At 42.4% G+C, this 22,463-nt stretch overlaps 7 protein-coding genes across 7 annotated transcripts; 3 read left to right on the top strand and 4 right to left on the bottom strand.

Annotated features, from left to right (window-relative positions):
• Window positions 1–1,199: 1,199 nt before the first annotated feature.
• CORC01_00663 (methionine permease) lies at window positions 1,200–2,975 on the top strand (the record flags this gene model as incomplete). The annotated part of the gene is made up of 3 exons (XM_022612320.1): window positions 1,200–2,327; window positions 2,382–2,779; window positions 2,840–2,975. The coding sequence occupies 3 exons, from the start codon at window positions 1,200–1,202 to the stop codon at window positions 2,973–2,975; spliced, it is 1,662 nt and encodes a 553-aa protein (XP_022480937.1).
• Window positions 2,976–3,639: 664 nt separating this feature from the next.
• CORC01_00662 (uncharacterized protein) lies at window positions 3,640–4,640 on the top strand (the record flags this gene model as incomplete). The annotated part of the gene is made up of 2 exons (XM_022612319.1): window positions 3,640–4,022; window positions 4,100–4,640. 2 exons carry the CDS (start codon window positions 3,640–3,642, stop codon window positions 4,638–4,640), a joined length of 924 nt encoding a protein of 307 aa, XP_022480936.1.
• Window positions 4,641–5,112: 472 nt separating this feature from the next.
• CORC01_00661 (uncharacterized protein) lies at window positions 5,113–6,105 on the bottom strand (the record flags this gene model as incomplete). Its single annotated transcript, XM_022612318.1, has 2 exons — window positions 5,113–5,944; window positions 6,002–6,105. 2 exons carry the CDS (start codon window positions 6,103–6,105, stop codon window positions 5,113–5,115), a joined length of 936 nt encoding a protein of 311 aa, XP_022480935.1.
• Window positions 6,106–10,484: 4,379 nt separating this feature from the next.
• On the bottom strand, window positions 10,485–11,675 carry CORC01_00660 (uncharacterized protein; the record flags this gene model as incomplete). The annotated part of the gene is made up of 2 exons (XM_022612317.1): window positions 10,485–10,927; window positions 10,976–11,675. The coding sequence occupies 2 exons, from the start codon at window positions 11,673–11,675 to the stop codon at window positions 10,485–10,487; spliced, it is 1,143 nt and encodes a 380-aa protein (XP_022480934.1).
• Window positions 11,676–13,026: 1,351 nt separating this feature from the next.
• CORC01_00659 (uncharacterized protein) lies at window positions 13,027–13,446 on the bottom strand (the record flags this gene model as incomplete). The annotated part of the gene is made up of 3 exons (XM_022612316.1): window positions 13,027–13,054; window positions 13,112–13,310; window positions 13,350–13,446. 3 exons carry the CDS (start codon window positions 13,444–13,446, stop codon window positions 13,027–13,029), a joined length of 324 nt encoding a protein of 107 aa, XP_022480933.1.
• A 2,220-nt stretch (window positions 13,447–15,666) lies between these two features.
• Window positions 15,667–17,031, bottom strand: CORC01_00658 (uncharacterized protein; the record flags this gene model as incomplete). The annotated part of the gene is made up of 1 exon (XM_022612315.1): window positions 15,667–17,031. One exon carries the CDS (start codon window positions 17,029–17,031, stop codon window positions 15,667–15,669), a length of 1,365 nt encoding a protein of 454 aa, XP_022480932.1.
• Window positions 17,032–18,127: 1,096 nt separating this feature from the next.
• On the top strand, window positions 18,128–19,414 carry CORC01_00657 (uncharacterized protein; the record flags this gene model as incomplete). Its single annotated transcript, XM_022612314.1, has 2 exons — window positions 18,128–18,170; window positions 18,270–19,414. 2 exons carry the CDS (start codon window positions 18,128–18,130, stop codon window positions 19,412–19,414), a joined length of 1,188 nt encoding a protein of 395 aa, XP_022480931.1.
• Window positions 19,415–22,463: the final 3,049 nt, after the last annotated feature.

Below are 22,463 nucleotides of genomic sequence, written 5' to 3'. Positions count from 1 at the left end.
AGTCGGCTGTCGAAGATCAAGCACCATCTTGAGGGTTTTACGCGTAAGAATGATGACAAAGTCAGTTCTGCTATCGTCTTGGATTTGGAAACTGCAATGATGACGGAAGATACTGAGTCTAGTTAAGCCAATGTGACGTCCGAAATTTGGTTTCCTAAATAGGCACCTTATCTGAATTGAAGACTTCGTCTAATCCCCACCAAATTTTCGCCTGAATTCAATATTCCATACTAGCGGAATCATGGGGCGCCAATCGAAAACGCCTTATCGCCATGACCTCGGACATGATGCTGGCAGGGGATTTCATTCCTCACAACGCGATATGTAACGAAGCCTCGGAAGGCTTGCAATGCTCATTATCAGGAATTATTCACGACACGAGCATGCTACCTCCGCGGCAGATGCATCGACTGCGCGGACAATCTATGTCGGTTGATTTAAGTTTGTGGCAGCCCATCGTGCAGGGTGGAAGTTGATGTTTAATGTCTTGTAATCTGGGTATCTATCTACAGATGGAGTACGCAGGTCGGAACCTTGATAAGAACTTGAAAGGAAGACCCAAGCGCTTTGTCCTCTTGAGCCAGAGCCTGCATGTACGCACTCAACTGAACAAGGATGTTGCGACCGCGGAAGCGAATCGGTGCCCGAGTCCGTGGCTCTTAGTTGGTCTAAGTTGGGGATCGAATTTGGGGTAGTGATAGGGTTTTTTCACGTGCCCTCAAGAATCACTCCCCAATTTTCGTCAGGTTGCGCAATGATGGCGTGCGAATCCGTGTGGATGACAGGACTGGCATATTGTGTGGTCTGCACCCGAAACTCACATTTTGAAACATAATTACGCCATTTAAGACACGCCTCACAAGACAGAATTCAGGCATCAGCGTATCCACATTCTTATCAAGCATCAATCTCCGTGGACACGCGCCCTTGGCCGATGACATGTTTGACATCCCCCTGCCCTTTCGAGCCAACGCGTCTCGGTACCGTGAAGCCGGACACCCGAACCATGTCAATCACATCTTTCGCCGTCGCCTTCTTCTTTTGGTGAACAACGTTATCTTGATAGCCCAGTATGAATCTAGATAACCCCGAGGTCGTCACTCAGGCTCTACGATCGACTCTTCCATTCAACGCTGTCCTACTCTGTGTTTTCGCCTACGCCAACGCATCATCTCCACTCAGCGTCAGCCTTCGTCAACATGAGTTGTCTAGTTCACCCTGAGCTGCAGCCGCTGATTCCATCTACGCCACGACCCTCGCGATCTTCTACAGAAAGTTCAGATACCAAGCAACTGTTGTCCGGGAGACATACATCGAATGAACAAGAAGTCGGGGCTGGAAATACCCATCCGTCACGCTCAGTAGAAGACGATGTGCTTCCAGAAACATCGACACTCGGTCGCACGTTGACATGGCAGAGTGCTTATATTCTTGTTATTTCAAGAGTAATTGGCAGCGGCATCTTCGCCACTCCGGGTGCCATCCTTCGCTCCGTCGGCAGCCCCGGCTTGTCACTTTTGCTATGGATTGTCGGCGCAATAGTTGCTGCGTGTGGCTTGATGATTTCCCTAGAGTTTGGGTCGATGCTCCCGCGGTCGGGGGGAGACAAAGTTTACTTGGAGTTTACATATCGTCAGCCACGTTTCTTGGCATCAACCCTCATCGCCATTCAAGTCGTTCTTTTAGGCTTCACAGCCAGCAACTGCATCGTTTTCAGCGAGTATCTATTATTCGCACTGGGCGGCGAGAATCCCAGCGATTTTCTACGGAAAGGGCTTGCTGTAGCACTGCTTACCCTGATCACCGTGATTCACGGTTGCTTCCCACGTTTTGGCATCAGGCTGCAAAACTTTCTAGGCTGGATTAAAGTTGCTCTTGTTGTCTTCATGATATTCTCAGGCCTCTATGTTGTTTTGTTCCGACCAACATCAAAGTCCACTCAAAAAACAACGGGAGGACTCGGATGGGGAGAGATGTGGGAGAATACTAATTGGAATTGGGGTGTTATTGCCACGTCCTTATTCAAAGTTTTCTACTCATACTCAGGTCTCGACAACGCCAACTACGTCCTAAACGAGGTTAAAGACCCAGTCCGAACTTTGCGATCTGTGACGATGGCGGCGTTGACTACCGCATGCGGACTTTACGCGCTTATCAACGTAGCATACTTCCTCGTCGTGCCCGTCGATGAGATTAAGGAGAGCGGCGAGCTGATTGCAGCTCTCTTCTTCGAACGAATATTTGGTGAGGGTGTGGGCAAGACAGTCCTTCCATTGGCGGTTGCACTGAGTGCAGGTGCCAACGTTCTCGTCGTTGCCTTCTCTGCGGTAGGATTTTTTCACGTTTGTATTGTGTTGTGGATGCTTATACGATGACTCTAGGCACGTACCAAACAGGAGATTGCTAGACAAGGCTTTCTTCCGTTTTCTGATATCTTATCTTCGACGAGGCCATTCAATTCACCTCTAGGCGGTTTGATTGTTCACTACATACCATCCTTTCTGGTTATCACGTTGCCTCCGTCAGGGGAAGTTTACTCGTTCATTCTGGAGGTTGAAGGCTACCCCGGGCAATTCTTGGCGTTGGCTGTTGGGGTCGGGCTTCTTTGGCTTCGATTCAAACGTCCCGATATCAAACGCCCCTTCAAAGCATGGGTTCCAGCTGTGATCTTGCGAATCGGACTGAGTCTTGCCCTACTTGCAGCGCCCTTTTTCCCGCCTGACACAAAGCCCTCAAACGGGCTGTTTTATGCTACGTATGCAATTGTCGGTGCAAGCATGTAAGTTGAGGTCTCCAATGGAGGAGTAGGGCTCGTAGAACTGCCGCTAATGTGTAATAGCCTTACAGCTGGAGTCGCATATTGGTATGTCTGGACAATCATACTGCCTCGGTGGGGAGGTTATAAGATTGAGGAAAAGGAAGAGGTTTTGAGTGATGGGACAACCATAACTAAGCTTGTACACACAAGAATTTGAATGGATAGAGACAAACTTCACTGTCAAATGCAAATGGTTGATACCCATCTCCATCTAGGGATTTCTATATGAGTCGCACTTGGTCAAGTGGTGAACACAACCCATTTGTTTGAATTGACATCACATATTCGATCATCAAAACCACTGAATTTATTGAAAGTTAGGGTTAAAAGTTCGTATTGGACACTTCGAGATCCCAGTCCCAAATAAATTCATGACAGAGGGATGTTCTTGTGGATATCCGTGATTATCAATCCAGATGATTATCTCAACGACACCGTAAAAAAAGCCGAGGCAACTCAATTACACAAGCTCGACCGAGCTAGAATGAGGGGGGCGAAGGTGAGACGCCGGATTTGAAATCATAACCCTAATGATGCTTTCTTGGTGCTTTCCCAGTAGACCATTCAGCGTTGTACACAGTCACTGCTAGGGGTCATAGGATGTGAACCTGTTGGGGTTGATTATCAATCCATAATTGCCCACGGTCGGACGAAAATTGCGTGCTCGGGGTGCATTTGCGGATTTGGGGTAGGATAAATAAGAGTGTAGCTCGTTGGAGACAATTTTTAGGTGTAAGCTTTTAACACATTTGGAAGCAGCTGCTTTATCGGTATCAATTTCTACTTTCCATTATCTCGTCACCGAACATTGAGCTGAGAACATGGCAGCGGCAGAGACTCAGAACGTGCGATTTCACACAGGACTGGGGTCTATCAAGGATATCCAGAGTCTCAGCGAAAAGGACCTTGGCGAGTCGCGTTCAAGAGACAAGAGTGAAGTGCAAGCAATCTTGCATTACCATAAAGACAATGAGGATGGGTCACCTCCGCATCCAACGTTCGTTGACAGGCCCGAAACATACGATAGGCCATTCGAAGCCCATTCCGTCACGATAAGCAATCTCGCAGGCGACGAAGAGAAGTTTTCTCTCGACAAAAATGGTTTCCAGATTTACCACAGCGAGTCGACTGAGAAGCATTTCCAGGACGATGATCAGATCAGGTCATCTTACTATCCTGAAGTAAACGAGCTTTTGAAGACGGTGTGAGTAATTTCTTCACGTAGACAAACTCCGCCAAAATAAAAATCTATTCATTGAACTAAAAAAAAATCCGCGGCAGGACTGGTGCTAGTCGAGTTTTCATCTTCGACCACACTATTCGTCGTCAGCTGCCCAGCGAAGCAACCCAAGGACGAGCGGCTCGCGGACCAGTGCAAAGGGTCCACATTGACCAATCTTACAAGGCCGCTCTTTCACGGGTTCCTCACCACCTCCCGGAGGATGCCGATGAGCTGCTCAAGGGCCGAGTGCAGATCATCAACGTCTGGAGGCCCATTAAAACTGTTCAACGAGACCCACTCGCCATTGCGGAAGCCGGGTCGGTTGCCGAATCGGATCTTGTTGTGACCGATTTGATTTACCCTAATCGACGGGGAGAGACGTATGCGGTCAGATACAGTTCGGCGCACAAATGGTATTACAAAGATGGTCTGACACCCAATGAGGTGATTCTCATCAAGTGCTTTGACAGCAAGACGGATGGTAGAGCTCGAAGGGTGCCCCACACAGCCTTTGTTGATCCCACGGCGCGCCCGGATGCCCCCCCCAGAGAAAGCATAGAGGTTCGAGCTCTGGTTTTTCACCCAGAAGATCAAGAGTAGGTGATGGCTCCTAGTCTTTTTATTCTACATGACTGAGGTATTTGAGGAAGTTGTGGATGAAGGCTTCGTTTCGACAGGCTACACGTAAGGAGCTGTACGATGATCTGTAGCAACGCCTGTCATTACCGTAGTAAGGAAAACACCACCTTGACATTGTTCAATGCATCTATCAAGTTAAATCGCAAGCTGAAAGTCTTCCTCAACTCAAGTTGATTGTCACTGTTCGGCCTGGCTGAAAAATTTGTACAAAATTCCCCAGGTAGCAAAGTTCAACGGCTACTTAACATAGCTTCCACTTCCATCAAGGATCATAATGGGATTTGATACCAAGTACTAAACCCTCGTATTAATTCATAAATGCCTGAACGGTTCTTGTTCTTATATTACTCTCTCCTTTTTGCACGAAATATCAAAGGCTGAAAACGCTATGGCTCAATTTGATTGTTACGCAGTAAGGACTCAATGTAGATATTCAATACCGACCATTCGTTACAGGCTCGGCAGCATCTCTCAAAGCCAATATTTCTGACTCAGTAGTGGTTTCATCGAGCTTCCTACCCTTCTTCTTCTTCTTCTTGTCTTTTTTTGAGGTCGATGCCAGGCTGTTGCCCAACGCCGATTCCAAAGCAAGTTCCCCAGTCAGGTCCACCTCCGGCTCAGCCGCGTCCGTCCAAGGAGCAGGTACAGGCTTTGATGTAGTGGATGGTCCAAGCCGAGGCGAAGATTGAGATTCGCTCGGGTTGACAGAAACCGAGTAGTCGCAACAGATCTCGATCAAACTTTTGACCAGCAGCTTTGAGAATATCGTGGCGTTGTCAAAACACCCCAACAGACCGGATTGGTTTATAGAGGATGAGTCTTCGAATAGTTGTCGAGTGCGACGCTTGATGAATGCCGAAAACCATGGGTCATCCTCTCCCAGAGAGTTGCAAGCATCTGAAGCAAGCAAAAGAACCTCAAGGGCGGGAAGTGCTTCAGCAGAAAGAGAAATATTCTCTTTTCCAAGCTCTGCTAGCAAAGGTAGCTTATATGCTTGCGAAGCGGCATAGACATGCAAACTGATGTTGAGGTGAGACGTATCCTTTGTTGCGTCGAGGGACTCCTTGACCCGCAGTGTTTGCCATGATCCCGTATGAAGGAAGTGAATGAGCACATGGCCTGCCTCGTCTGGTATATGCTTCAATCGTATTTCACCATGGCTTCGGTGTCGAATATTTTCGAGCTCTTGACATAGGAGGTTGCTTGGTACCCTGAATGGCTGCCCGCTCTGGAAGTAGACATTGCATGTTGGACTTGCGTACGGCCTTGAGAAAATTGTTAGTCGAATATACCAGATCTTAAGGTATCACGAGCACACCTACGACACCTCAGGACCAACATCCCGTGTATTATCAAAGGAGGCTTCTCGAACCTGATTGCTAGAATCATCTTGCGGCGAGGCTGGCGTCCACCCGTTCGTGTCCATGATTGATGAAAGCCTGTCTGACAGGAATTCAGAGTTCAAAAAAAGATTCTAGTAGAGGCTTTTAATAATTTCACTTTCCAGCTGTACTTCGCTGAATGAAACTCGCGAATGCAAGTTGTCCCGTCCCCTCCATGGCGCCCAGGCCAATCCTAGTCGTGTTGCTTCATACTTTGCACGCCAGGGTTGAGCGAGAGCACCCACCGGGTCTGCTATTGTGGGTGCCACGTTGAAGCGCAGCAGGCTGTCCAAGCTTTTCCACACCGAACGTTCCAATGATTGGTTGCCTTGAAAAATCATTCGTTAATCGACTGTCTTGGGCAATCCTGAGCCTAACGATCTTACACGATTTGCATGCAGTGTACTTGTTGCTGGCGAATAAGGTCATGTGGCATCAAGTTTGAATTCTTTCCCAATGACGTACTGGTGGGAATACCCCGCGTTATTCTCACTATACGTGTGTGTGTTGTTAGTAAGAGGCTTAGGCTCTACACCCTCTGGGTGATCTGGCGCCTATCAGATACCGAGCTTCAATTAGGCCGGCTTCAGAAATCAGTCCAGGCAACGCGTCGTTTATATACTGTCACACCTGCAGTCTTCAAGTTGGTCGTAAACTCTCAAGGCCTAGCTAGGCCTTTTTTATAACACTATTTATATTAAAAGCTGTAATGATTGTAAGAGATACATAACTTAATCTAAAGAGTAGATTTATTAAAGTTTAAATAAGTAAAAAAATATAATTAATATAAAGAATCAACGACTTATAAAGCGGTATTATTATTTATTAATATTAATATTATTAAGTAAATAATTTAAGTTCTTTACTTGAAGAAAATAGATTTATTCTTTTAAATTCCTTTTATTATTTATTTTTAATAAAAGTTCTATAATTCGTGGTTTTTTTTTTTTATTTTTTAAAATACTTCTATTTCTTTTTATAATTAAGCGATGTTTCAGAAATATTTTTAACTTATATATTTACTCAGTTAATTTATAATTTTATGCTTTTTAATAAAAAGACTTTTTGTTAAAAAGATTAATATAATTATAAGTTAAATATAACTTTATATATTTAAATAAACTTATAATATTTCTTTATAGCTATTTGATAATTTAGTTATATATTTTATATAATCTTATTTATTTAAATAACCTCGCCGTATTTTTTTATTAAAAAATAAATAATAAGAATATATATATCATAAAACTGAATTTATTTTTATTTCATTTTTCTATATCACTTTATTGTATTATTTTCTAATTATATTATATTTGATAATTAATGCGTTTAATTTTTATATTTACTTAGTTAGCTTATAGTCTTACAATTTTTATTAAAGGTGTCTTTTACTAAAGAGACTATATTAAAATTACTATAATTTTCTTTTATTAAAAAAGTATAATAAAATATGTTTTATAATATTTATTTGTTTAATCCAATTCCTAGTTAAATTAGGTTTATAGTTAATATTCTTAATTTTATATAAATACCTATTTAAACTATAGCTTTACTTTATTTAATAAAGATATTCTCTGCTAGGGAGACTATATTAATTTTAAAATTTATAACCGTGTAACTTGAGAAGTCACTATCTTAAAAAAGAAATTTAAAACTAGATTCCGGGCGTATAAGACTAGCTTAAAATATCTCTTATTAATAAGCTTACTACTTTTATCTAAGAATTTTAAAGCTTTAAATTAAAGTTAATAATCTTATATCCACACTATAATGAGAGGGGAACGGGTATTTAGGACTATATTTATTATAATTAGATATCTTAAATATTTTTTTTAAGTTGTTTTGCTAATTATACTAGTAATGAACCTGCATCTGCGGAAAATCCATCGGTCAACAGGAATTCGATCACTTACTAAGCCGGGATCTCTATTATTACCTCTGTTGGAATAACAACAACTGGGACTAAACGTATGGTATATTGAGAGTGACTGAACCTCTGTTTAGTCACGTGGATGTTCCGACACGTAACCAGCTCTGGTCGCGTACGAGGACACATTCCGAAACGCTTTCCCTATTGTACGAACTTAGGAAGATCATCACAGAATAGAATCACTTCTTTGATCACCAACTTGTCACCGGGATCTGTGTACACATCCCCCCCAGTCCGTCCAACAACCTCTTTATTTACCGGTCTCCCTTACTTTAACTGATGATGAAATCAACCGCGAATCTTATTTAAGCGATACGATAAGTAGCCACTCGAGAATACGGTCCTAAAGCGCATTAAATATAGATATCTAACACATTTCAACTTCTGTAGGAGCAGCTATCTTTAGAACGAAGAAACCCGCATTGCTATCTCTTACAATGTTGAATATTAGGTTCTTTACTAAAGAGTCATAAGTCTACGAGGTGGTCTATCAAGTAGAGGATACCCTTTTAAAACATGAGAATAAAACTTAGTTTCAATGAAAGGACATAATCTCCTATGGAAAGATGCCTAAAGCGGGTTTTCAAGTCCTTTTCTAGGCCGATTGTTACGGCCCATCTAGTTAGGGTGCTGGCCGGCGTAACTATGTAATGCAGAGCAGGGGATAATAATAGATAATAATGCAGGTGCATAATTATCGAAGCTTTTGCTTTGTGGTACAGTTTGCTTGCCTGACCTGCCCGTAACCCTTTGGCGTCATTCGCCAACAACGTATGCGTGGCGATAGACTTCTGCTGATGAGATTCACATCTTTGTGGTAAGTAGGATCTGTAATAGAATGCATAGGAAACCAGAACTATCAAGATGCTTGTCAACTAAGCAGATGAATAAGCACAAAGTCTGTCTAGTTACCGAGTTTATATCTAGTGATTTCTTCTAGATACTCCTCCAGCGGCTCCGTATTTTTGATACTTCGAGTTTTGACCCCACCAGTCAGAAGGACTAACTAAGTCACGAGAACTAAATGTATAGAGGACACCCAGTGCGTGAAACCAGTAAATGGGAAAGTGTCAGACCTCGAGATTGCATATCCGAGTCATGTACTCAAGCAATGCTTGATTCCTTATTGTAAGAAACGATCATTCGCTTGGTAGGCAATAGACTAAAATTGGTAGCTGCTAAGCTGTCGCCGGACAAAAAGCTTAGATAGCCGAACGCCTAATTGTGACTGAGAAGTCCTGAGTAGTCAAGCGTTAGGTGATATTCGCTACCAAAGAGTAGTATGATCGATTTATGAATGAAACTTTACATTGACAGCCTACCCGTGCCACGCCGCTCACTTATTTCGGTCTTAAGCATCACACACCTTGAGTGGACACGTTGTGGGTGCTCACGGTGCTAGCGAAAAAAACCACCCATTCGCAACTAGAATCACCGCAACCAGCGCTCACCCTCATTGCTTTCAGTTACCTAGGCTAGACTCAGCCTTTCACTTGTACACCATCACCTGGCTGTTTTTCAGCCTCAGAGAATACCTCGACGCGGGCTTTATGCAGGCGAAGCCCAATCTCACCGATGTCTCTTTATCCTATATAAAGTATGTGACGCGCCCCCTTTTTAATCAACAAACCTCCTGCTTGCAAAGGTCCATTTTCAGAGTAACGGCATGCTTTGCGGGTATAAGCAGCGAGCCTAGTACGGCTGAGGAATTCTCTTGTTTAGATAAGCTCACCACCTTGGATTAAGGTGCCACTCTAAATACGATGCTGAAGTTATTTCTGCTGCTCCATATGCATCTCAATGGTCCTGCCTATCAGTTTGGCTCGCCAGCGTCTCAGCTGAGTCAAGAAGGCGGCTAGCCACAGTGTTGAGCTTCTCATATGTTTGCGGAGTCCCAAATGGGCTTGAGTCTATGTCATCTGATATCAACGGATGCTCTGGAGCATGTGGAGGTGGCTGTATGCCTTGACGCTGAGAAATATGTTTTAGGAGTCAGGAAAACCTGTGAGTTATATGGGCATGTACCAGTCTCTCAGAATGTCGATATGATTGTGCTGGCTTTAAATTTCTTCTTCCTAACGTCCTGGATGAAGCCTAAGAGCTCTGGCTTTGTGATGTCTATGATCCCATCTCTGACGACAGTCTCGATAGCTTTGCTATTATAGTCCTTCATTGGCTGAAATACAAAAAATTTCAGAAGCTGGACGATATGTGTTGAGTGACAATGAAAGCCGAAGGACATTGGGAAGGGCATTGGCCTTTTCTCTTCACAGAAGTCATTAAACTGGACAGTGTGATGAGAGCCATAATAGTTTTAAATCTATTCAAACTCAGCCAGGACTCAATCAATGAATCACAGGTGTCATTCATTCTAGCATGTAATTAGATAAATCTAGCAGGTCGATGAGCCCTTGCTAGCTTTATCCTGCCATTTTAAACTATAGCAGCGAGCGTCGGAACACTAGGCTATTTTAAATCGACATTATCTTTATGCTACACTCTCGCAGTCCTTGAATTGCTGTCAAAGACGTCCTGTTGCTGTGTATACTCTTTCTTTGACCGTCGGCTAATCAAAAAGAGAACCATAATACTGCAGCTAAACAAGTACGTCGACACTAGCGACATCCAAAGCACATCCCTGAGATAACCCTGTGTCCAACCCCGACGAGCAGCACTTTCCAAGTCATCCACGTTGAGCATGTCAACGTGCTCCTCGGTCAATACCTTCCAGATGTAGTCCCGGTACCCGATGGGCCAGTCAGGTATGTCCCAGTACCTGGACTTGAGCCCACTCTGCTTTGCCACTTCAACTTGAGCTCTCAGTTTCTTCCTTTGTGCTTTGGTGAAGCCGGTTCGAACCGATCCAATTGTCGTTTTGAAAGAAGCCGAGGCATAGTATGAATCATTTGCCGACCATAATTGGCTCAAGTTGCTCGCTATCTGGCCAAAGGGCGCTGATTTTGATCCAGGAGACCACCAGATACTATTATCTTGTGCCAAAGTGCTCAGCGGCGCATCTATGAATGTGTCATGATAAGTTTCGTAATCGGCGTAGCTCCGACGTTTGTGGTCGAAAAGGGTCGCTCGGTCCAGAAGGCCCGTGCCAACGACTGTAATGGGGCCTGGCCAGATGCCCTGCTTGGTAATAACTCCTGGCGACGTTTCGATGTGTTCAAAACGTGTGAGGAACTGTCTTTTCCGAAGCGGTTCAAGTTGCTTTACCAAAAGTGGCCATGTATCGGTGGGGTTTGTTTTGACGTCAATCAGGAGAACAAGGGCCGCATCTGGCCGGGTATTAAAGACGCCGCGTGCCTGTTCGAATGGTGTGATGGATCCTTGTCGGTTTTGGTGCTCAAGGATCGTCAGTAGCGGATCCAGGTACATCGTCTGGAGAGTACGCTCGCTCGAAAGAGAGCCACGGTCGTGTCCAACTAGTAGATCAAGACCGTCGTCACTGAGCCAGATATCAGCCTCCACACTCGCACAACCTGCCGCAAGTGCCGAAAATAACGGATATGGTCGCCAGTAATCGTTATGGGAGTGGCAATTTCGAGGTAAGACTGAGCGGGTAAAATCTTCCAGCCAGCGGGAGATGCCATCGATTGGTTTGCCATTAGTCGTGATTTCGTTATTGGATATAAAATCGTGCGGCAAGGTCGCCCTGACGGAGATAGGCTTGTACATAAAAACCAGGAAATAGAGCAGAATTCTGCCAGAAGTAAGGACAAGACCATCTCGGGGACAATTAGGAAGTAAAGCATACATTATGAGGAATGTCGCAACGACTAAGCTGAGCACGGAGCACAGAATATCAGTCACTGTGACCAATTCAGTGATCCAACACCAAATGCTGTTGAATAACCCCATTGGAATTATCCAGAGCTTTATCCAGAGCTTATGACCAACTTTGAAAAAGCTACAGAGGTCTTGAGAATTGCTTTCATGGCTGTCACTCAGCATCGAGGCGGTGGTTGTTGACGTTGTTGACGAGTGACCCGAATGAATATTGTTAGCCCAATAGAGGCGTCTCGGTCCATCATTCATGTTTGGTAGCGGGCACACGAAAGGCTCAGTAAAGACCAAGACGGGGTAATGGGTACAAATCTTATGAGCTTGGCGGTAATTTGGGAGAATCTTGACATTTGTCCTCGTTCTCAATAGCTTGCTGCCTGGCCTTGCACGAGAAGGAGGAGGACCGTCGGGTAACTAAACTAACCCTCCGCCGTACCTGTGCAGCCGGGGTCGGCCGAACTTGGCCTTTCGGACAACATCCGCCATATCCAGACATCCCTACGTCTAAGGCCAAGACTGCACGGCTTCGTTCCTATTTGCTCGCGTGTATCGTTGGGTCTCTTTTGAGGTTGGGGGAATGATGTAAGGTATGTACATAAGCAGTGGATACCACTTTACCCCGGCCCATGGTGTATCCATATCATAAAATTAAATTTACTAATCTTGTGGCAGAACCGATAACGATACACCTGATTACAGGGACCTTCGCTTGCCTGGTCGAAATATTGAGCGGTTTTTAACCTCGATCATAAACAAGCAGCCAAGCTTACTAAGCTCGTCGAAAACATCAGCTCGGAATTGTTCTGAATGGCTGGAATGTGACATTATTTTGATACCGGGAACAGAAATGTCTCTGGAACCAGCTTTCATATAAGGCGCTCCCTAATTCAATCCATAAATCGATAGCCCTAAGAAAGGCCGGATAGTGTGCATGTCCAGAGCAGTGAGATAACTAGCAAACTACTTGAGAGACCATACAGTTTAGTCTACAATACTGTCATTACGTACTTATTCTTATTGATAAAAGTGCTCGATAATGGTTGTGAGTTTAAACGCTTGACATGTTTCCTCCAACGACACTGAGTCAACTTTCTCAACCTGTTACAAGCAAGCCGCGCGATTGCTAAGTGACATTTTGTCTTCTGTATAAGACACTAAGCGAACAATATGTGACATATTGAAGAAAGTACAAGAGCCTCACTTCTTCCAGCACAGAAAGTATCTCTTCGGATTACCGGCGTGTTTAGCAATTTCCGGCGTTGGGGTCGGCGCTAGGTAAATTAGCTCGAGTCTTTCTCAGAGAAAACATATGAGAGTAGATTCCCTACCGAGGTCTCCAGGCACCTTGATTGTCTTCACCGCCGAAGTTGCAGTTTTCGATTTGACTCCGAAGGCGTGCGAGGCAGGTATTGAAGTCGAGTCTACGGCGGGGGCCGCCAGTATCTCCGTTCCTCATGCGAAAGTCCACCCTCACGTTTCCGCCGAGATTATAGCAGTAATATTTGTTCTCGCCGCCTGAGAACTCAACATTATTCCAGGAATTGCAGGCACTAGTAGCACCGTCAATAGCCCGTGCTGTGGAGTCACCCCAGGCCTGCCCTCCGCTGTAACAAGCAGAAGCGGACGCCACGAAGGCAAGGACAGTGGTGAGGGAAAAATGCATTGTGAAAATGTTGCTTGGTAAATTAGATCAAGAGTCAGGAGGGTGTTGTTTCGAGAATGTGATTGTGAGGAAACTGATGTGTGAATAATAACAGCGAGGGAATTGTTCCTCTATTTATATGTTTTGCCTCGCCGAATCTGCTTTTTTGAACATCAAAGGTCCAACAGCCACCGAAGCTCAATGTCGAGAGCTGCAGGGGCTATGGAACCACATCGGGGCTGGTATGAACTCACTTGCAGGCCTCTATGAGTAAATTCGTTGGTGGTGGTCCGGGTTCTTTGCAGATGTTTAGATCCTCAAGGATAGGAGGTTACTCGATTGGGGACTGCTAACACTACCCTATCTTGACTTACATGGGACCTACATGGGAGCTGCAGTGAGCTCCGTAGAATCCAGATAGATGTGATCGTAAATATGTGAGCTGTGACAGGCATCGGAATCTAATCATACCCTGAAGCTCTACTGTGCCATAAAGACCTGGCTCAAGAGGTTCTTCGGATCATTCAAGATGTTCCGAACCTGAGGATCATTACTTTTTTTGAATAAAATTTCTGAAGTTCCCTCTCGTAAAGTCAGCTATAAGCTCTAAAAGGTCAAAGAACAAACCTTACACGGTCAGGTCGCTCAGTCAAAGCTATTCGAGGTCAGTATCCTTTATGAAGAGGAAAAGTAATTAAAGAAAGGAATAAAACATACACATACATACGCACATAGACAGGGGTATCAAGAAGAGCATTTTTATCGCTATTGAAGCTGTGATTAAGAGGCACAGACAATGACCCAGAATCTTGCTAGGGTAGCCTCTAATCAGTGCGAAAACAGTAAGGTCATTAAAGCAGGCTTGCTTGCCAAAACATCTGTGGTTGGCGGAGTCGTAAGTGCGGCCTGTTTTCGTCCTTGGCCGACAAGAAGAACAGTGAGGCCAAAGGACGCAGGTATATGCAATCTAGCCTGGAAAAAAACATCAACCGCGGGTCATACATTGTCAATTCAGCTTTTTGACACTGAGAAATAATAAAAATTTAGTTACTTATTGGCTTTCTCTTCAACAACCGGAACTTTTTCTGTTCAGAGTATCCAGCCGGGTGACTTATTAAATTCCACAACACTTAGCTATCAAGCCAAACAATCATACCCATTCAAATGAAGTAAGTCAATCCACTAGGTCTCTCTCCCTTCCATCGCCTCCTGCTTTGTGCAAGGCTCTTTTACCGTAATGGTTGGAACTGTCATAAAGTCACTTTTGGAGAATCCCACTCGTCAGAACAAGACCTTGGGCCTGTTTCTGACCTACCAGCCAACCAGAGCAAAGAATCCCTTTTCTGGCCTTGAGACGGTCGTGTATTTAGAGGGTGCGCTAAAAACGGGTTTTATCCGTAGTGTGAATGGAAATAAACTCTTAGCGCCAACACGAGTGATGCGACCACCTGAGTATGCGTATCCCCTGTTTGCCCAGAAGTCCCTTGTACGATATGTACTTAGCTCAAGTTACAGTGGGGTTTTTAGCTTAATAAAGGTAAGGTTAATAGTTAAGGTGGGTTGAGGTGCGAGTCAGGGTGCAGTCATACGGGGCTGAACGGGTGCGCATTGTTAGTCGGTGTATAGACTCCGCCAACACAATCTAGCCTTTTTCGGTGTGACTTCCGACTGGATTGTTGACTTACCCTGCGGGTATAGTGGATGATCCGGGTGCCCCGTTCCACTTCCCCCGTCTAACGGATTATCCCGCATCCTTTGAGGTTATTAGGGAGGTTTAAGATTTCCGAGGCTAGGCGGGATTAAGCGCTTATTTTGCGAAGCACCAACACGAACCAAGCCAACCAACAGGATATTGGCTCGATTCAAAAGTCTCCATTGAAGGGTGAAATGCCACTCGTTCGCATGTAATCCATGACAAAGAATGGTCAGTCTGCAGCTCTGCTCTCCACTACTTGAAATACCCACTCCTTGAATTAGACTCAACGATTGGCCGAACCTTTACTCTGACTCATTCAACAACCAATCAGTCAACCAAATCCGAATCCGTCAACTTTTACAATGTCGCCAGCCAACCAACCAATGGCAGGGCCAAAATTGAATGATCTGCTTTGAATTTTGAATGAAGTGCTGCCTGGAACGCTTGGCAAGTGAATCTGAGATGGGGCTTCTGAAGTGGAGCTAGGACTTTTGTTACATACACTACGGATACTCAAAACATTCCAGTACCTATCATCTACCAAGTTATTGGGCCGGGAATGATTCTTCGGTTGACACAGCGCCTTTTTCGTCACCGAAGATCAACTCATGCCAGTTCACTTGGCTATTCAGGCAGATTCCATTCCAATCCATAATTGTTGTTTCCGCGCCATCATTTGACCACCTGAAGCTTTTGATCGTTCTCATACCTTTGTCCTCCGGTGGTGCCCAGTAGACAGTCTCCTTTTGTCCCGTCGCCCCAACGGCAATCCTCGCCAGTGGTCTTGGACTCTCCTCCTGTTGAAGCTGACTCGTGACCAAGTCTCGAAGATGTGGGTAAAACCACGTCATATTCCACCAATTCTGCAACCTCCACGCTTTCAGCCCCGAAATGTAAGCATTGTGGTGGATTGCGACTGGAGCATTCCCGAAGAAGAAGTCAGTGTAAAGAGGGACGTCAGCCCATGAAAGTCCAGCTCCCGGTAAAGGGCTGTCTGAGCCTCCGAGATCTGTCGGTACATCAGGCACTCTGACACTGCCTGGTACTCCCGCCTCTTCTGACGCCTTCTGCACAGCTTTTCTGTCGACCCATCTGACAAATGATCCATCTTCTTCCGCCGAGCAAGTTGGAGGCATTGTACTGAATGTGTAATCTAGGCCGATCCCGAACTCGAAGCGCTGCCCGTCGAGAGCTGCTTCCGCAACCTTCCGGACCTCCCTAGACAAGTCCTGCGGACGGTGCTGATTCACAGGGGGCAAGACAGAACGGACCCATTCGCGCCACATCTCTTGTTCTCCAATAACCTCCGCAATCAGGGCCTGGTCGCTCCATAGCTGGCGCCCCTTCATTGAGACGGCCTCGACCTTCTCTCTGCACCTTCGAAGTGCAGCCCTCAGAAGCCCGACTTTACCCATAATCATTCCGCTGTTCACACACCTCGGTCGAACTCTTCGGTATTTTCTTGCGGAGTCTGCGGACAAGTCGATTTTGTCTGTATCTTTCCCGTAGAAGTCAGAAGGCAGTGGCGAGTCAGGCCAGTGGAGGTAGTTAGGATGCGAACCGGATTCTGTCCCGGGCTGGCAATCCTTTGCTGTGGTGATAATAATGTTTTGTTTTGGCGGGGCGATGGGAAACTCAGGGTTATAACCAGAATCCATCCATAACTCTTGGACTCTTGTGTCCGCCTCGAGGTTTGATTTGTGGAATCTGTCAAGAAGAGCTGAGGGAGGGAGCTGAAACCATATGTCGTAGGCGTCAACCAAAAGCGCAATATCGTTATCAGCGGCGTGGTCTTCCTCGTACATCGTATCAAGAGCAACGAGAAGGGATTCCAGCTTTGCAATGTGGGAGCCTGCGAAGTGCCAATCGGGCCGGTTGAACTCTCCGTTCCAGTTTAGCAGCGTAGGCATCGGATACCCAAGAGCAACTGCAGAATGTACGACTTTGCAAAGGTTTATGCTTGGGCCATCAGCTGGCATAAACAACCGTAGATAACGATGACCAGTAGAAGAATCATTTCCTAGGGATGAGAAATTGGACTCTGCCAGTCTTTGATGCATCCCTGCCCAAATGTTGTGCTCTTTAGGCGAACTGTACTCTAACGTTCCCTTAAACTAACCGCAAACAGCATTAGTACATAGTTGTCAAAAGAATGAGAACAAGGCCGGGTGAATGTTGTACCCCAGCAGCAGGATGTGAATCAGAAGGGGAGAACATACGAGAATCAAAAAAAGTGTGAGGATTGTGAGTACAACAAGAAGTACACCGGTTCTTGCTGCGCTTATGGAGGAGAGCAAAGCACTCGGCGGCTTAAAGCTAGTTACTGCAAACAATGACTGAACCGCCGCCATTATCTTGCGGATGAGAAAGAACTTCATTAGGGCTCCCGAGGAATTATCATTTGGAATTATTGTACTTGAAGAGAAATAGTTTTTCCAGTGTCTCTTCGCAGATGGAATTAAGTACGCTCCCCACTGTATTTTCACAACATCCCCTGATTGGAGCAACAGGGGTCCCATGGTTCAACCGCTCTCACCCAACCTACGGAGCCGATTCTTAGCTTCCTGCCACATATGTGAAGGGTCAGCAAGATAAGATGCAATTCGCCCATCTCGTATTCGTCTCTGATATTCGGATAAGAGGCAGAAAGGCCCGCTTTTGCCACGCCTCTTACTAAAAGTGTTTTTGGTGTTCTGCCACCCGGGTGTCTAGTTATATTCGAACAACGCCTGCAGGATTCAGGTGGGAATAGTGGGTATTGATTGTTATTTCGCTTGTATTGGAGCTCGGCTGGGTGTTCTGGGCGAGAAATCTCCAACCAACCCACCACGCTGCGCTTGGCTGTACCATGGCTTTTTCAGGCCTGTCAATGATGGCTGTTTTTGCACCCCTCATCATTTCCCATCATCTTCCACCTCATTGTCCTCAACTTCGTTGCGTATCCTTTTAATTTTTTCACTTTCAAGTTTGGCACAACTTTGATTCTCGACTGAGATGTACAAGAAAATGTCTCTAAGCCAGCTGGATGGCTCAATTGTCACCAAGTATCGTATGCGAACATTCTTAGGGTTTGCATTGATAGGTTTGTTCTCTTTCTCCCACTGACTCTTGGCAACTAAGCCTCAGGATACTGACAAAGTCTTTACAGGTCTTGCAAACATCATCCTCGCACGTATCAGCCACGCCGCAAACTACCTCATCATCCCATACCCAAAGGCCGTCGTCCTTCTGCTGGAGCTTCTTCCATCTGTTTTAGCCAAACTATTTCTACCATTCTTCTTCGGCTACATCCCGCAAAATGTCCGCCTTGTCCTCTTGGCTGGATTATGGGTATTAATCAAGGTCGTTGTCTCTGCTACGCCCCCGAACGTACTACCTCCTGTGCGCGTTTTGATGACGCTGTTGGCTGCCTCCTCCTCGGCTGCTACCGAGCTCTGTTGTTTGGACTTAGTCCGACGCTACGGTCGCCTCGGTCTCGTTGCATGGGCTTCCGGCACCAGCCTTGGTCAAATGGCAAATGCTACATGGCCATTAGTATTGACGTCGTCCATGGGAATGACACTTAGGGATGGAACTGGATACATGTACCCACTTGTCTTTGCGATCCTTTTCGCTTACTTCGTCATCTTGCCAAGAAGTTATCTTGCAACTGGCCATGGAGAGCTTGACCTGGACAAACGAGACTCAGCGAGCTACTACGACATATCAATGATGAAGGTTACCACCACGATACCAGACAAAGTTTCAAGGAACTCAGCTCGAAACCCAGGAATGTTGGCTACTGCGACGGTGCAGTACCTACCTACACTTCTTCTTGCCTCATCTGCGCAGGCCATGGTCTTTCCCGGCTTCGCCCTTGCCCTCGATGGCTCTTCGTTTTTCTCGCTTCTGTCGTGGACCTCGGCACTTGCCTTTACGTTGTATACTGGCAATTTCACAGCACGATTATCAGCAATTTTAATCCGACTTGGTAATCACAGAGTAGTTTTGATTCTCTCGGCCTGGATGGTGGCTCTATTGCTGGCAGACTCTATCTTCTTCCTTGGCTCTAGTTGGCTTGTGCTCGGCGTGGCTCTTGGTTCTGGCTTATTGGGGGGTGCGGTATACATTGAGGTCTTTGACGGCGTGCTTAAGTCGGTGGCTGATCAGTCGGACTGCCTATTAAATCTTGGTATCGTCAGCGCGGGTGACACAATGGGCACTCTGCTAGGCGGCTTAATTGGATTGCTATGGGAGGCGGCAATTTGCAATATGACTGTGGATACAGGGAGGTTCTGCCACAGAGCCCGTTAGAATTAAGTTTATAGTTTATAAGAAGCTACAACAGTGTGTGACTTAATTCAACAGTTTATTCAAGGCTAGCCTTGGTAAAAGGGAATTAGATATAAATAATAAATATTAGTTTACGTAATCACAGGATAATTTGTTCGATCGAACTGTAGTAAAGAAAAGTAAGTTAATTTAATATTAAATTTTTTTATTATTAAACTTATTAATTACGGCGAGAAGCTTTAGGGTTTATAAAATTTAATAAAATCGAATATTTAAAAACGATAATAAAATAAAATCTTTTAATTAACTAAAATAATTAAAAAAAACCCGAACTAGATTTATAATTGAAAGCTTTATATACGTCAGGCTTTTATAACGAAAGTTTATTTTTTAATTATTAATACCTATGATGATATTTCCTTATAGTTACTTAGTAATTTAGTTACGTATTAAAGCGACCTCGTATATATAAATAAGCTCGCCGTATCCTTTACCCTTATTCCCCCCGTCGCCCCCGGCTAGCGTTGCCCGCGGCGCCCGCCTTAATAGCCATTTTAAATAATAATTTTTAATAGCTATTTATAATAATAATTTTTAATAACGGTTTTTTATAATAGTTTTTAATAACGGTTTTTTATAATAGTCTTTTATAGCGGTTTTTTATAATAGTTTTTAATAGCGGTTTTTTATAGTAATTTTTAGTAGTAGTTTTTTATAATAGTTTTTAATAGCGGTTTTTTATAATAATCTCTAGTAGCGGTTTTTTATAATAGTTTTTAATAGCCGTTTTTTATTATAGTTTTTAATAATCGTTTTAAATAATAGTTTTTAATAGCGATTTTTTATAGCGGTCTTTAATAGCGGTTTTAAATAATTATTTTTAATAGCCGTTTTTTATAGTAATTTTTAGTAGTAGTTTTTTATAATAGTCTTTAATAGCGGTTTTTTATAATAATTTTTAATAGCCGTTTTAAATAATAATTTTTAATAGCCGTTTTTTATAATAATTTTTAATAGCGGTTTTTTATAATAGTTTTTAATAGCGGTTTTTTATTATAATTTTTAATAACGGTTTTAAATAATAGTTTTTAATAGCGGTTTTTTATTATAATTTTAATAGCGGTTTTTTATAATAATTTTTAATAGCCGTTTTAAATAATTATTTTTAATAACCGTTTTTTATAATAGTTTTTAATAGCGGTCTTAAATAATAATTTTTAATAGCCGTTTTAAATAATTATTTTTAATAACCGTTTTTTATAATAGTTTTTAATAGCGGTCTTAAATAATAATTTTTAATAGCCGTTTTTTATCGTAGTTTTTAATAACCGTTTTTTTTAATAATTTTTAATAACCGTTTTTTATAATAGTCTTTAGTAGCGGTTTTTTATAATAATTTTTAATAACCGTCTTTTATAATAATTTTTAATAACTATTTTAAATAATAGTTTTTAATAGCGGTTTTTTATAATAATTTTTAATAACGGTTTTTTATAATAGTTTTTAATAGCCGGTTTTTATAATAGTTTTTAATAGCCGGCCGTTTATAATTATAATTTTTAATAGCGGTCTTTAATCGTAGTTTTTTATTTATAATTTTTTAATAATAATCTTTATTATAATTTATAATAGCGATTTTAAAATTTATTATCCTTATTAATAATTTTAAATAACGGTTATTAATAACGTATTTTTTTAAAGGCCGAGAATAATAACTTTTAATTATAAACCTTAGCTAGTATTAATCTTTTTAATAAGATTAATATTAAACAGGCCTAAATATAAATAATTAGCTAAGGCTTATTTTAAAATTTAAAATATACTAACGTTATTATAATTAAAAATATTTTTAATAATACTAATTTAAGTTATATATTATAAACTATTTAGAACTCCTTATTTTTTAGCCTATTTAATACTATCCGTTTATATTTTAATAGTTTTAAATTATATTAATTAATAATTAAGTTCGGTTTATAAACCTTTATAACTATTTATAATTAGCGAAAAATATTAAATAATAACGCTTATTTTTTATTAAATTAATATAACTTTAAAAGCTACGTTATAATTATTATTAAATAAATTATATTTTATTTTAAAAAAATATTTTTATTTATAATAAACGATAAAAAAAAAGCTATTTAATTATAAAGATTTAAATTTCGAAGCTTATTATATTATATTTATTTATTAAACTAAATATAAATATACGTTAATTATCGTAAAAAAGGGGTTATTTTAAATTATAATATTTAAATTCGGGGCTTAGTTAATATTTAAATAGTTTAATATAAAGTACGAAGCCGGGCGTAGCTTAGTATATTTTACTTTTTAACCGATTTCCCCCGGTCTTTTTATTTAAAAAAAAAAAGGTAAATATTAATACCGATACTTTTCGCTCGTCGGCTAAGTATTTTTTTTTTTTTTATATATTTTTAAAATATTTATTTATTCGTTATAAAACGAACGAAATCTTTTTTAATACGTTTTATTATATAATAAAATACCCTTTTAATTTTATAAGCCTAGGCCGACTTAGTATAATATAATACTTCGACGTTACGTAACGCCGTAACTAGCTCTATTATTATATTAATATTTCATCCTTTAATTTAAAATTAAAATCGACTTTTTACGCTATCGGCTTTAAATAATTAATTAACGCCCTGCTTATACTTTTATTAAGGCTATACTTCGTAAGCCTCCGGCGTAACGCCGCTACGCCTTAGGTTAATATAATAAGACGTTTATAGAGAGCGTAGGTATAAAGCTTTTAAAATACCGCCGACGATATATTTATTAAAACGCTTATTACGCCCCGCCCTATTTTTATAAAACGTTATATAGATTTTAAACCCCCGTTACGGCCTTAAGCGCCCGTCCTAACCTTTAGCGCCCGGTAGCCGGTGCCGCGCTTTTTAAACTTTATAAGCCTATAGTTTAAAAACTATGCTAAGTTTATATATACCCCGTACCCCCTATATATTTATATTATATAATTTTATATAAAACTACCGATAGTTAGTATGTATTATAACTATTTTTATAAGTAAATAAAAACGGCGTT

Source organism: Colletotrichum orchidophilum (genome assembly GCF_001831195.1).
Source record: "Colletotrichum orchidophilum strain IMI 309357 chromosome Unknown Scaffold_4.1, whole genome shotgun sequence".
In the NCBI taxonomy this organism is placed as follows: Eukaryota; Fungi; Ascomycota; class Sordariomycetes; order Glomerellales; family Glomerellaceae; genus Colletotrichum; species Colletotrichum orchidophilum.
The sequence above is the reverse complement of the archived record's forward strand: the minus strand, read 5'-3'. Positions and strand labels throughout refer to the sequence as shown.